Genomic DNA, 14,763 nt, shown 5'->3' with positions numbered 1-14,763 from the left:
AGTTCAGCTTCTGATTGATTGATTGATTGATTGTGTGACTGCGGAAATGGATAACAGCCCCCCCCATCCAAACAATGCCTATCATCAGTGCAGGTAAGAATCCCCCCCCCATTTTTATCATCTACAATACTGTCTTTTTTATTTTATAATACGGTACATTGATTATTGCTTTCATTTTATGGATCAGTGGTCTCGTTAGGCAGTAAAATTCATGCTAAATTGCTGTTTTAGGGGTTGTTTTTAAAAGTTTGGAACGGATTAATCGGTTTTGCATTACTTTCTGTGGGAAAGCGTGCCTTGGTTTTGGAATGCTTTGGTTTTGGAACGGACTTCCGGAACGGATTAAGTTTGACAACCAAGATACCACTGTATATTGTTTTAACACAATTAAGGCTTAATTGCTTTCTAACTATTATCGTTTATATACTGTATATATTTTAGCTTTCTGCGTCTCCGTTGCTTTAATTTGCATGAGAAAAGCCTGGATATAAATAATGACAGTTAATAACATCAGGGGAAATCGCTTAAGGTGGCTATCAATACCGCCTGCCAAAAGAATAGAAACAAAATGCGTTCTATTAAGTGAAATTCCCACGGGAGACGCTGATTTGTTTATTTTTTTCCGGGGGGGCTGTAAAAAAGAGTGATATCCGGCAGACCGATTTGGAAATGTGGAGAACTGGGGGTGGGAAGGAGGAGGAACCCAAAGAGTATATTTCTGCATCCTTAACGCCGAAGATCTCCGAACCCCTCCTGGCTGGGGAGGCGCCGGGGGCGGGGCAGGCAGGTAGGTGGGGGCAGCAAGTGGGTGTGGCCTGCTCCGCCCCCGCCCCTCGCCCGTCAGCTGTTGCTAAGCGGGCAGGAGCTCTGCCCGCGGATTGGCCGCTGCGCCGCGGTATATAAAGCGGGCGCCGGCGCGGGTGGCAGCAGTTCGGGGCGCTCGGCGGCTCCGGGATGGTGGCTGTACCGGCGGGTGGGCTGCAGCAGCAACAACGCCAGCGAGCGAGGGGCAGCGCCAGGCGGGTGTCGCGGGGCGCCTTCCCGGTGAGCTCCGATGGGGGGAGGCGGGCGCTTGCAGAGAACCTCGGGGGGGGGGGAAGCAATGCATGGGTGCTTGCATGTGTGGGTGCGTGCATGCTTGCATACGGGGGGGGGGTGCGTGATAGGGGCCTCGGCGGGGAGCTAGGCCCGCACCCCAGGTCCTTTTGCAAAAATAAAATAAAGGAGCAGTTCAAAGGAGGGGGGCGCGTGGGAAGCCCCTTCTCCAACCCCCTGCCTCGGGTGGCTGTCTGGGTCTCTTGCCTCACCAACAAACCCGGGAAGATGGAGTTGGGAATCTCCTATCGCCTCTCTCTCTCCCCCCCCCCCCGCCACCTCTCTCTAGAGGAGCCTTGGTGGTTGCAGAAAAGTTGCGGAGGGTGCGGAGGGGGAAAGTGCGGCGCCAAGACGCTCCCCACCCCTCGATCCGGCGGGGGCGGTTGCCCGTTTTTTTTCCGCCTCCCCGTCCCCCTTCCCCCACCCGCGCCCCTCCTCCGCCACAGCGAACAAAGGAAGAGGCCGGTTCTGCGCACAGCCGAGCTCCTGCGGCTGCAGCCTGGCTGGGGGGGGGGAGAAAAGAGGGGCTGGGGGTGGCTGCTGAGGTTGCAAAAGCCTCAGCTGCGTTGCATGCATGCGTAGCAAACCCGACCCCCCCCCCCAAAAAAAATATGCACGCAAAACTCCAGTGCATGGGGCGCGGTTCGGGCAGCCTCGAGTGGAGGGGGGAGGGTCCTCGTCTTCTGTGTGTGTGTCCCCCCCCACCCGATTGAGAGGCCTGGTATAGTTTGCTGAGGTTGAATTGCAACCCCCACCCCGATCCCAGCCCTCCAGACTTGCGTGTTTCAGGCATCCTTCACTATTCTCTCTACTCGTAAAAATCTTGTCGTTTAGCCGAAGATTTTTTTTTTTGGGGGGGGGGTCCCTGCCCATGGCAGTGCATGCATGCACGCACACACACACCCCACCACATCCTACGCCATGTGCCTCCGAACGCAGAGCCCACCCCCTGCTCACGTCGCCATCCCAGCGCATGCAAAGACATGCGGGGCGAGGGCAGCGCACTCTCCTCGCGTCTCTTACTCAGTTGCGTCCAGCTCCCCCCCCCCCCGGGAAAAATATATATATAATTGCGCCCAGAATATTTCCTTTTCCTCTTCTTCCTCCTCCTCCAACAGCCCTTCTCCCATTGCCCCAAACCAAACAGACCCTCTGTTTCTGCAGAGATGAGGAACCAGTCAAAGGGCAGGCTGCTCTGTCCGGCTCGCTGCCTGTGCACATTTTGTCCCCCATCCCCCTAGATGTGGTGTCACGCGCTGAAGGTTCACATTGCCCCACATCTGTGGTTGCATTTGTGCAGGGGGTGGAGTGGACAGGAAGGGGGGGGCAGGATGCCTTCAGCAGACAACTGCGGACACTCTGGCAGCCGCTGTGAGTTGGGGGCAGCTGGCTGTGTTTATTTCTGGCCAAGGGGCTGTGTTGCATTTCCTGGGGGGGGGGGTGTCCTAGAGAATTTGCAGAATCTGAAGGGAAACTGAATTGAATACCCCAGGGTTTGCTTGAGGGGAAGGGGGCAAGCTTTGATGCCTCCAGACAGCTGAACATCATTGGCTGGGGTGAGATGCTCATTTTTTGCATCCTTGGTTAACTGTCGGTTGGCGAGCATAATGAGCCATTGAGCGCTTGCCCTGGCAGCAGGGGCGGTCTGTGTGTTGCTTGGTGCTACCCGTCGCTGTTGGTGTGTCGGACGCTCCCCTTGGCGTTGATGTGCAAATGACCTGCCCTCTTGATTTCGTTCTGGCCAATGGGGGTTTGTGTGAATTGTTTATGGTGGCGGATTTTCGGACGCCGGGGACTGCTTTGCCGCAGAGCTGCCGAGTGGCTCGAGATAGCCAGGTTTCTCCTCCGCCATCAAGGGCTTTTGGCGCAAATGGGATTATGCAATCCTCTTTGCCCGGAGAAAGGAATGGACACTGGATTATAAACGCAGCGGGGACCCTTCTGGGAAGAGTTGTGGCTGAGAGGTGGGGCAACTGTTCTGCATGTAGAAGGTCCCACCATGAGTCCCAGACGTCTCCAGGCACAGCTGGGAAAGATTCCCTGCCTGAGAATCCTTGGCACTGAGTATTGGCAGCGCGGCCCAATGCATAGAGCAGCTTCCTACGAACATGGTGACAAGCTGAGCAGAGCTGAGCTGTAGACCGGGAAACTTCCAGAGCAGTCTCCCAAGCTTCTACTGGCTTGGAGGCGAAATACTGAGATGTAAAAACCGACCTTTTAAAGTGAGTGTAGCTCTCTTTCTGCCCGTAGTAGTGGCCAGGGAATTATCGTGGGGCTAGATCAATGCTCATAAGCGATGAAGCGACCTCAAATAAGAAGAGGAGTTTGGATTTGATATCCTGCATTATCACTACCCGAAGGTGTCTCAAAGCGGCTAACATTCTCCTTTCCCTTCCTCCCCCACAACAAACACTCTGTGAGGTGAGTGGGGCTGAGAGACTTCAGAGAGAAGTGTGACTAGCCCAAGGTCACCCAGCAGCTGCATGTGGAGGAGCGGGGAAGCGAACCCGGTTCACCAGATTACGAGTCCACTGCTCTTAACCACCACACCACACTGGTCCTGTAGTCCAGGCACGTTCAACAGGTAGATCATGATCTACTGGTAGATCACTGGACATCTGTGGTAGATCACTGGCTCCCCACAAAGAAGCTCAACATTTTTGCCCCCCCCCCAAAACGGGGCCTTCCTCTTCCCTAAAAAAAAGGTAAACAACTTCAACATGAACCCCTAAAAAATGGGGCTTTCCTCCTCCCTAAAAAAAACAACTTTAACTTAACCCCCCAAAACAGGGATCTCCTTCCTAAAAAAGCTCAACAACTTTGACCTGAACCCTGATCACTGCCAGTCTTTAACTGTGTGAGTAGATCTCAGCCTCTTGGGAGTTGGCCACCCCTGCTGTAGTCCAACCCATTTGCGATGCTGAAGCTTCCCACTGCTACAGCATCCCTGATGGGTTGCCGTCCAGCACCGCTGCAGAATTGTCTCGATGGACGAGAGACTGCCGCTTTCCGAGACGGCCCGTTCCGTTCTCGAACAGCTCATGGGGCTGAAAGATTCCTGCATTGCAGGAGGCTGGACTAGATGGGGTCCCTTCCAACTCTACAATTCTGTGACTCTGTATCGTCGGGAAGCTCTTCCAGATGCCAAGTCCCCAATCCCCTGTTCGTGACTTCTTTTTTACTACGATGGTTTAGGGACAGTGCGCCTCCAAATACCAGTTGTCTGGGGGAGAGTTGCGGCATCCCTGTGTTCTTAATCTAGAGGAAAGGTTGCGTAGTGATTTTAAACTGTGGTTGTCCCTCCGCCTGATAGAACGCTACTTCCACCCCTCTCACTGTGGACCTAATGAACTGGCCAGCCTCCGACTTGGAGTAAAAGCGGCCTCTTATCTTCTTTTCCATCTCTTTTTTAAAAAAATGTTTCCAGAAGCCCTTGTGACTTTGTGTCACCGCTGGCTGGGTTGATGACTAGCTCCGTGATTTGTGTGAGTTGTTCTCCTGCCCTGACTTGGCGAGGTTCTGAGATTTATGCGCAGTGTCAGGAGAGACTGAGCAAATCCAGCTACCTGGCTTTTATTGGGGACGGACGGACCGGTTTCCCCCCGGGAGAGGCTGGTGTTCAAAACATGCTTGGGATAAAACAAAAGTCCTTCGTCTAGACCAGATACGGGCTTCTTTTCCCTCTTTTTTTGCAGTGATTTCTTCAGAGGACGGGAAAATCTGCTTCGACATTGCAGAGAGAGGAGAAAGAGGGATGACTTGGACACTAGCTGCATTCACATGGCGTTTCGTTTCTGCCAGCTGTTAATTTCCTCGTTATATCCGAGCTGCTTTGGAAATATAGCAGAATATGGCACTCATTTCCGTGTCGTTTGCTTATTTTTTTCCCCCTGGTAGCAAGTAATACGGAAATGAGCTCTGCACTTGTGCTATATTTCACTGTATATCTGGAAGTGAGTTTTTTTTTGCCTGTGTTTCCCAAGCTCAGATATAATGCCGCAATTAGCAGGTAGGGGAAAATCAGGAAAATTGAGTTAATGGTTGTGAGTCCAGCCACCATTGTGTCGTGGTTCTTAGTCTCTGGGGAATAACAGCAGGAAGAAGAAGAGGAAGAGTTTGGATTTGATATCCCGCTTTTCACTACCCGAAGGAGTCTCAAAGCGGCTAACATTCTCCTTTCCCTTCCTCCCCCACAACAAACAGTGAGGTGAGTGGGGCTGAGAGACATCAGAGAAGTGTGACTAGCCCAAGGTCACCCAGCAGCTGCATGTGGAGGAGTGGAGACACGAACCCGGTTCCCCAGATTACGAGTCTACCGCTCTTAACCACTACACCACAGGAGAGGTGTTCTTGAACCCAAGCCCTGCTAGTGAGCTTCTGGAACCCACTTGGCCGCAGTGTTAGAAACTCAGATTTATAAGCTAAATGGCACCATAAACCTAGGTCATGGTCACCACAACAGAATGTCTAGGCACCTTTACGAACTTTATTGCTGCTGCTATTAATTTCATTTCTGTGCCGCTTTAACTTTTACAGAAAAAAATCCCAAAGCGGTTTACAACATGTTAAAACATCAGAGGAAATGATCTGGAATAAAACAAATTCTAGCTTCCGGGAAAATACTTTAGATCCTTCTCTAAGTGACATTTTGTTTCCCCCATATTTATTTAACCTACTTAATTTATAGAGCCTGCCCAAAAGCAGAAGGTCTCCAGGGAGCCAGTGTGGTATAGTGGTTAGAGTGTTGGACCAGGACCTGGGAGATCGGGGTTCAAGTCCTGAAGTTCACCTTGGGCCAGTCACAGCCTCTTAACCTCCCTCACAGAGCTGTTGCTAGACCACCATCTTCTGTTGGTAAACCCTACCAATTATGTGTTGCACAGTGTTGGAATTTCACCACATGCCTTTTTGCTGCTGGCGTGGTTCCCCTTGCAGCTGCCTGGAGATTTCTGGGCACCAGGTTGGCGGCCACAGTTTAAAAAAAACTCTGCCTTAGTCCACAGTTAATTCCATTTCCACGGTGTGTGTTTCTCCTTGTCGCAAACTGGGACAAGCGAATTGTTTTAAGAGCAATCTGCAGTCAGGCAGTGTAGTTGAGATCATGTAAAGGACCCCTGACAGTTAAGTCCAGTCGCAGACGACTCTGGGGTTGCGGCGATCATCTCGCTTTACAGGACAAAGGAGCAGACGTTAGTCCACAGGCAGTTTTTCCGGGTCATGTGGCCAGCATGACTAAGCCGCTTCTGGCAAAACCAGAGCAGCGCACGGAAACGCCGTTTACCTTCCCGCCGGAGCGGTACCTATTTATCTACAGTGGTACCTCAGGTTACAGACGCTTCAGGTTACATACTCTGCTAACCCAGAAATAACGCTTCAGGTGAATAACTTTGCTTCAGGATAAGAACAGAAATCGTGCACTGGCGGCGCAGCGGTAGTCCCCATTAGCTAAAGTGGTGCTTCAGGTTAAGAACAGTTTCAGGTTAAGAACGGACCTCCGGAACGAATTAAGTTCTTCACCCGGGGTACCGCTGTACTTGCACTTTTTGGCGTGCTTTTGAATTGCTAGGTGGGCAGGAACTGGGACCGAGCAACAGGAGCTCACCCCGTTGTGGGGATTCGAACCGCCGAACTTCCGATCGGCAAGCCCTAGGCTCAGTGGTTTAGACCACAGCGCCACCCGCATCCCTAGTTGAGATCATAGAACTGTAGAATTTAGTCTGACCCCCTGGCGAACAAACATTCCATTATGGTGACCATAGCCTAGATATAAGGTGTCATTTGGCACTTAGCTTATATATCTTGAGTTTCTAATAATGCTGTGCAATGGGCTCTTTTCTCTGTCCTGACTCTGCTGCTCCAGTTTCCCTGGATGGCTCTGAGTTCTAGTCCTGTACAGGACAACGACTTCACCTTTTAACTGCTTTCATTCAAGTTCAGAAACTGCAGTTTGGGATAGAGAGGCCCCCCCCCCCAAATGGCTGGCACCCAGCAGCTGTGAAGCGCAACAGCCATTCTGGAAATGTTAAAACGGAGCACTGGCAAGCAGCTAGCATCGATAATGACAGATCTGATTAAGAGATCGCACATTAAAAGCCTGTCAAAACCACAATGGTCTTAAAAAATGTATAAACCTCTGGCATTTCCCTAACTCCAGTCACCTTATTCTTTTCTAGATCAAAAAGCCCAAATGTTGTAAGTCTCGTAGGGGACTTGCCAGATCCACCCCACCCTTTTTAGATAGGGACGTGGGTGGCGCTGTGGGTTAAACCACAAAGCCTAGGGCTTGCCGATCAGAAGGTTGGCGGTTCGAATCCCCGCGACGGGGTGAGCTCCTGCTGCTCGGTCCCAGCTCCTGCCAACCTAGCAGTTCGAAAGCACACCAGTGCAATTAGATAAATAGGTACCGCTCTGGCGGGAAGGTAAATGGCATTTCCGTGCGCTGCTCTGGTTCGCCAGAAAGCGGCTTAGTCATGCTGGCCACATGACCCGGAAGCTGTACGCCGGTTCCCATGGGCAGTAAAGCGATATGAGCGCCACAACCCCAGAGTCGTCCGCGACTGGACCTAACGGTCAGGGGTCCCTTTACCTTTACTATTAATGCCATCTTCAGTGTGGCCATGCCATAGATTTCTCCTAACTTGGGTCTCACTGCTGTGGAATGAAGCCCGGAATGGTTAATCCACAATGTTTGCTATCCTTTCTCTACCACCTGTTATCTACCACTGCCCTGCCGCCTCCAGCACCTGTTGGGAATCTCGTGCCAAGCCCCCCACCCCAGGTCCCATCTGTTACTCCATCTAAGCAGCTGAGAACTCCCATCTAAACAACCTTATTTAGCTAGTAAGGACACAATAAGCACCCAACTGACTCAGGCCAAAGGCAGTGTTAGATGCACAGGTATATAAGCTAGTTGCCAAACGGCTCCTTAAACCAAGGTTTCAGTCACCAAAACGGAATGTCCAGTTGCCATTTTGGGGCAAGACGGCTCTAAAGTCTTATTTTTCAAATGATGGACTGACTGTGATTGATTCTCAGTTAAATATCTAGCTAGTTCAGAGGACAGCCTTGAGCTAGATTAAGAGCGTTGAGAACTTGAAAGGATAAAAATCCCTTGATCCAGGGACAGTCCGCATATATATTGGCCTATTCCTTTTTTTCCCTTAATGGTGACAAGGACCATTCATAACATAGGAATATTCTTCACAACTGTGAGCAGGGCAGGTAAATGAAGACAAGCTCTGGCAGCAAGGAACCGTAACGTCGCTCACTGCTCCTGCTCAGGCAAAAAGCATTTTGGTTCCTGAAATTCATTCCGATTGCCCAGATAAAATATAGCTGATAGAATTCTACCGGTTGAAGGATTAGTGTGTGAAGAGTGTCCAGATCTAATGATTCCCAGTTGGTGGAGATGTTGGGCACCATCCTGGCACCCTCTTGGCTTGGTCGCAAGTGGCCGATAGCAAAATGTCCCTGGCTAATTTTGATCACTGGCCAAAGGGGACCTGCAGCCCTTCCCCCCCCCCACGTCCCGAGGGGCACCAGGTTGACAAAGGCTGAAATAAGAAGTTCCGCTGTGGTCTAAACCACTGAGCCAAGGGCTTGCCGATTGGAAGGTTGGCGGTTTGAATCCCCGCAACGGGGTGAGCTCCCGTTGCTTGGTCCCAGCTCCCGCCAACCTAGCAGTTCGAAAGCACGTCAAAGTGCAAGTAGATAAATAGGTACCGCTCCGGCGGGAAGGTAAACGGCATTTCTGTGTGTTGCTCTGGTTCGCCAGAAGCGGCTTAGTCATGCTGGCCACATGACCTTGAAGCTGTACACCGGTTCCCATGGCCAGTAAAGCGAGATGAGCGCCGCAACCCCAGAGTCGTCCGCGACTGGACCTAACAGTCAGGGGTCCCTTTATCCTTTAAAGTGAAGCTGAGATGTCAGTGGCTTAAAATACTTTGATGCTGCTTTTCAGGGCAGAATTACAGCCGCAAACACTGGAAGCACATTTTAAAGTTACGTGTCTGCACAGCAGTGGCTGGGAACTGTAAATGGGGAGAGCGCCGTTGCCCGCCGTTCCTGATTTCTGGCTTCCTGCGGGCATCTGGCTGGCCGCTGCGAGAAGACGGTGATGGAGTGGGGCGCTTTGGGCCTCATTCAGCAGCCTCTGCACCCTCAAGGGCTTGCTGATCAGAAGGTCGGCGGTTCGAATCCCTGCGACGGGGTGAGCTCCCGTTGCACTCTGCAGGCCAGACGAGTACCATCTCTCCTCGTATGGCAAGAGCAAGGTGATGTTTCCAAGGGCTCCCTTCCCTTTGTTGGCATGGATGCTGCCAACCGGCGGCGCCTTCTCACCACCGGGCACTTGTGGAGACGCCAGACCCGTTGCGTGAGCTTTGAGGGTTTTGTGATTTTGAAGCAGAAGATAACTACTGCTCTCTTTCTCCCTGGCTGTGGTGCGAGAAAGAGAACCTCCAGAGTCCTGTGAGTCAGGATAATAACAACAACAACAACAACAACAACAATAATAAATTTGTACCCTGCCCATCTGGCTGAGTTTCCCCAGCCACTCTGGGTGGCTCCCAATCAAGTGTTAAAAACAATACAGCATTAAAATTAAAAACTTCCCTAAACAGGGCTGTCTTCAGATTTCTTTAAAATAGGATAGCTGCTTATTTCCTTGACATCTGATGCGTTCCACAGGGCGGGCACCACTACCGAGAAGGCCCTCAGTCTGGTTCCCTGTAACTTGGCTTCTCGCAGCTAGGGAACCGCCAGAAGGCCCTCGGACGTGGACCTCAGTGTTCGGGCTGAACGATGGGGATGTAGACGATCCTTCAGGTATACTGGGCCGAGGCCGCTTAGGGCTTTAAAGGTCAGCACCAACACTTCTAATTGTGCTCGGAAACGTACTGGGAGCCAATGTAGATCTCTCAGGACCGGTGTTATGTGGTCCCGGCGGTCACTCCCAGTCACCAGTCTAGCTGCCGCATTCTGGATTAATTACAGTTTCTAGGTCACCTTCAAAGGTAGCCCCATGTAGAGCGCATTGCAGTAGTCCAAGCGGGAGATAACTAGAGCATGCAATGAGGATGAGGAAGGATTTGGGCTCGGTTTGCATTTAATGTGCCTCTCCCTAATTAATGAGGTCATAGACTTGCTGGTCCAGTGACCCGCATCCTGTTCTCACAGTGGCCAACCAGCTTCCTCTGGGGAGACCAGCTGATACTCAAATGCATTGCTGCCTGTGGAGCAAAGACAAAATGGATTATGGCCTTCTCTCCATGATTTTCTTTAACCCTCTTTTAAAGTCATTTAAAATTATTGCAGGGGGTTGGACTTGATGACCCTTGTGGTCCCTTCCAGCGCTACAATTCTATGATTTTAGGTTGGTGGCCCTTCCCCAAGGGAGTGAATTGCATAGCTGAACTATGTGCTGTGTGAAGAAGAACTTAACTTTATCCGTCCTGAATCCATCCAGTTTCCTCTTGCTCGCTTTCTCAATTTCATGCTTAATTTTGTAACTTGAATTTTCTGAAACGGTACGGAAGCCAAAACACCCGCCTTCCTGCCAGATTTGTTCTTCTCAGAGTTTTGCAATGCCAAGTGTGTATGCCACAGTAACGTTGCTTTTTTAAAAATAATAATAATTACATAGTAGTGAAAATAAAATGCAGGAATGCATGCGTAAGAAATTCACACTCAGACGCTGGTGAATTTTCACAAGAACCTGGTATGTGGCCCTCGGGAGGCTGCCCAGGTGGAATGTGGCCCTCAGGCTGAAAAAGGTGTTCCCCACCCCAGCTGTAAGAGAGGCAGGGCACTTCGGACACAAGCAAGTGCATGCCTGGAGTTTGGTTTATGCCTCCGGAAACTTGCTGGTCTCCCCGGACGCCTTGAGCATCTGCACCCCACAGCTTTGACACCCGATGCTCGGAGAGCGTGGGGGATGCTGGCGAGATTTCAAGCATCCTCTGGTAATTGCTTGGGATAGCTATAAAAAGCAAACCCGAGATCTTGGAACGGCTGACAAAGACCAGCAGGAACGGGGCTGGGTGGCGAGCTGACGGGCGAATATTGCGGTTGAGTCAGGATAAGGCCCTCGGGACGCAACTGCACCTTAGCAATTGAATGGGCAGCATCTTAGCTCCACATCTCCTTGTAGAGACTTTTAGGTTGGATGGCTCCCCCCCCCCCCGGTCGTGGGGCAGTGATGGACCAAATTCAGGCCCTGCCCCAAGGCCCTCTGCTCAGATGACAGCACTCTCTTCCCAGGCTACACCCTTTCTTGGCCACACCCCCTTCCCCAGGCCACACACCCTCATCCTCCCTGCTTTGCATGCTTTAGCGTTTGTGCCTGGCTGGAATTTGTCCCTCAGCTGTGATGATGCCTCTGGCTTGCCTGGGGAAGAGGGTACGTTGGACGACAGGGACGCGGGTGGCGCTGTGGTCTAAACCTCCTGAGCTTGCTGATCGGAAGGTTCCACGGTTCAAATCCCCGCGGCGGGGTGAGCTCCCGTTGCTCTGTCCCAGCTCCTGCCAACCTTGCAGTTTGAAAGCACGCCGGTGCAAGTAGATAAATAGGTACCGCTGCGGCGGGAAGGTAAACGCCGTTCCTGTGCGCTCTGGTACTCGTCGCCAGTTGCGGTTTAGTCATGCTGGCCACATGACCCGGAAAGCTGTCTGTGGACAAATGTCGGCTCCCTCGGCCTGAAAGCGAGATGAGCGCTGCAACCCCATAGTCGGCTTTGACTGGACTTAGCCGCCCAGGGGTCCTTTACCTTTTACCTTTTACATTGGACGACAACTCCCATCATCCCTCATGATAGGCCGTTCTGTTGGGGGCTGATGGGGGTTGGATTCCAAAACATCAGCCAATGAAGCACGAGACTCTTAGGGTCGTGGGTTCAAGCCTCACACTGCGCAATAGAGTCCTGCATTGCCGGGGGTTGAACGCAGTGGTAGAAACTAGTCCGCCAAATGCTAGGCTCCAAATAGCTCCTTCCCAGCCCTGCCAGGAGATAACGGGAATTATAACTGTCACCTTTTGCCAGAAAAGCAGCAGTGCTTATCACCGAGCTGCAGCCTTTAGCCCAAGGCCTCCCGGGCCCAGGACCCCAGTTATAGTGTGTTTTAACATCTCCAACTTAATTGGCACCTAGCTTATAGATCTTGAGTTTCTAACATTACTTGGGACCCTCTTATGTGTAGCAAGTAAGTAGTCAATCAATCAATCAATCGGAAAACAAGAATTGAAATCTGTTCTCCTTATATTCCAGGAGCTAAGGAGCAGCTGAACGCCTCTTTCGACTGACTAGGCTCCAAACGGATAAAACGGTCTTCATCAGGAGTCGGCCATGTCGATCATGGACCACAGCCCAACCACCGGGGTGGTGACGGTCATCGTCATCCTGATCGCTATTGCTGCTCTGGGCGCCCTGATCCTGGGCTGCTGGTGTTACCTGCGGCTGCAGAGGATCAGCCAGTCGGAGGACGAGGAGAGCATAGTTGGCGAGGGAGAGACCAAAGAGCCATTCCTCCTGGTGCAGTACTCTGCCCGCGGGCCGGGCATGGAGAGGAAAGCCAAGCTGACCCCGAACGGCACCGAGGCTCACAGCTAACTGGCTGTCTGGGGGAAAGAGGGGGGTCCGTGTGGCCGGGCCTGGGAACCGGTACTGTGAAGCAAACCTTGCCCCCGGAACGAGAGGTTTGTCCCGTGGCTGTGTCTGCGCTGGGGACGATTTCCACTCCGGCCCCTGCCGCACCGCCTCCTGTTTTTGGCACAAGGTCCATTGCCGGCAATGGACAGTTGGGGGGACACGGGGGTGCGTCGGGAAAGGGGGACGGCAAGTGCCCGGCCTGTTACTTGAATTATTCCACTGAGCCTCTTCGGAACGGAGCTACTGACATAATGTGAACTTCAACTGTGAACTGGGCGTGTACATAGGCAGCCTCCGCACGGAATGGGACGTATGCGCTTTTGCCCGGGGGGGGAGAGCACCACTCCTGGATTTCGGGAAGACGCATGGCCGCCGATGGGATTTCTCCAAAGCCAAACTGGGCGGGGTGGGGGGGTGGGGAGAGGGTTCTTTTTCACTTGCTTCGTTTTTGGGGGAGGGGGGGTGTTGCAGCTGTGTTTTTAGGGTTTTCTTTTTTAATGCTTCAATTTCCTTCATTTAAAAAATAATAATATCTATATGCTAGAAAATCAACAACCCATTAATGCCCAAGTTTTCCTTTCCAAGCCTGCGTCCCGCCCCGCCCCGCCCCGCCCTCGGCTCCCAACAGTCTTCCTTGATCGGAAGCTGCTTCTGCTTCTCCCTCTCCTTCATGGCTCCTGGTGGGATCTTGCTAGATTCCATGTTTCCCAGTGCAAACAAGGAAGTGTTGTTCTCCTTGGCAGGCCAGGATCTCTTGCTCAGTTATTTCCCTCAAGGCCTTTTCAGGTAGGTGTGATAGGAATAAGGTGTCTCCTTTAGTTACTAGAGCGGGACCTCCAGGGTCGAAGAGGCCGTCCTTGGAATCGCCCGCTTGTTCATTGGCGAGCAACCCTTCCCAGTCCTAGCGCTTGTTGGAAGTGGGAAGCGGATTTTCTCTGGACTTGGGGGCTGCTCAAAAAACTCCTGGAATGCAGGTTGATTTTATTTTTTAAAAAATGTATTTTTAAGTAGGGGGCCGATGCAAAAAGGCGCAAGGAAAGAAATGTGCTTTTTGGTGACGCTGTGACCAATCGTAGTGATGTCGAGTGCTCTGCGGCTGTGAGGAAGCTGCCAAGTCCAAAGCAAGCAGCTAATGACAGCTGTGTTTTCTCCTCTCCCCCCCCCTCCCCAAAATGTGTACATAGTTGGAAGGCTGCTGGTGGACTTGGCGGTTGATGGCCGAGCAGGCCTACTTTGGTAGTAAGCATGTGAGTAAAGATATCTCCCCCCCCCCAGCTGAGGCTCCCACTTTTAAAACCTGTGCTCATGTAACTAGTCCCTAATTTATCTCCTGGTGCACTGATGGTTTACATGCGCTCCTGGGTGCCAGGGCACTTGTAGACGACCTCTCGTTTTATCAAGATCCACATGACTTTTCGCTCAGCTGTATAGATCTCGGGATCTGTGTATTTTGTAAATAAAATGCCATTTGCTTTCTTAAAATGACAGGGCTCCTGTAAATAACTTGACAGACCAGAGGAATGGGAACTCCTTCCTTTGTTCATGTTTCTTTCATCTTTGCCAGTTTCCATAATACCCCAGTTGTGTTTCGTGGTAGAAGAGTCTCTTTCTCCCCCCTTATTTTATTTTTTCAAGCAAGACGGGAGCGAGGCGGAACATTTCCCTGTAAACTATCCGCTATTATTCTTCAGAAGCTCATTAAGTAGTACTTTAAAAAATGGGTGCCAACTGCAAATACAACATCAGGCAAGGGTGGCACTTCCGAAGTGCTTAGTTAGCTTTGTTTGCTAAACAGCAGTGAAATAAAAGTCACTATATTAGAATGCTCTCTAATATAAGCAAAGTGGTTCCCTCGAGAAGTTTTGGACTTTGGCTCCAACCGTCCCTAGCCCCCACGCTTGGTCGGCTGGGACGAAGGGAGCTGGAGTCTAGCAACATATTATGGGCACCATGTTGCCTACCCTTGTTTGAGGGCTCCAGAAACGTCTCTGAATTTGCAAAATGCAAATGACTTCGTGTGTAA

General features: G+C 51.5%; 1 protein-coding gene across 1 annotated transcript; it reads left to right on the top strand.

Moving 5' to 3' along the window:
• Positions 1-945: 945 nt before the first annotated feature.
• Positions 946-13,142, top strand: SNN (stannin). Its single transcript, XM_033167853.1, has 2 exons — positions 946-1,044; positions 12,360-13,142. The coding sequence occupies exon 2, from the start codon at positions 12,438-12,440 to the stop codon at positions 12,699-12,701; it is 264 nt and encodes an 87-aa protein (XP_033023744.1). The 5' UTR covers positions 946-1,044; positions 12,360-12,437; the 3' UTR covers positions 12,702-13,142.
• Positions 13,143-14,763: the final 1,621 nt, after the last annotated feature.

This window comes from Lacerta agilis, chromosome 13 (assembly GCF_009819535.1).
Source record: "Lacerta agilis isolate rLacAgi1 chromosome 13, rLacAgi1.pri, whole genome shotgun sequence".
Classification (NCBI taxonomy): Eukaryota; Metazoa; Chordata; class Lepidosauria; order Squamata; family Lacertidae; genus Lacerta; species Lacerta agilis.
The sequence above is the reverse complement of the archived record's forward strand: the minus strand, read 5'-3'. Positions and strand labels throughout refer to the sequence as shown.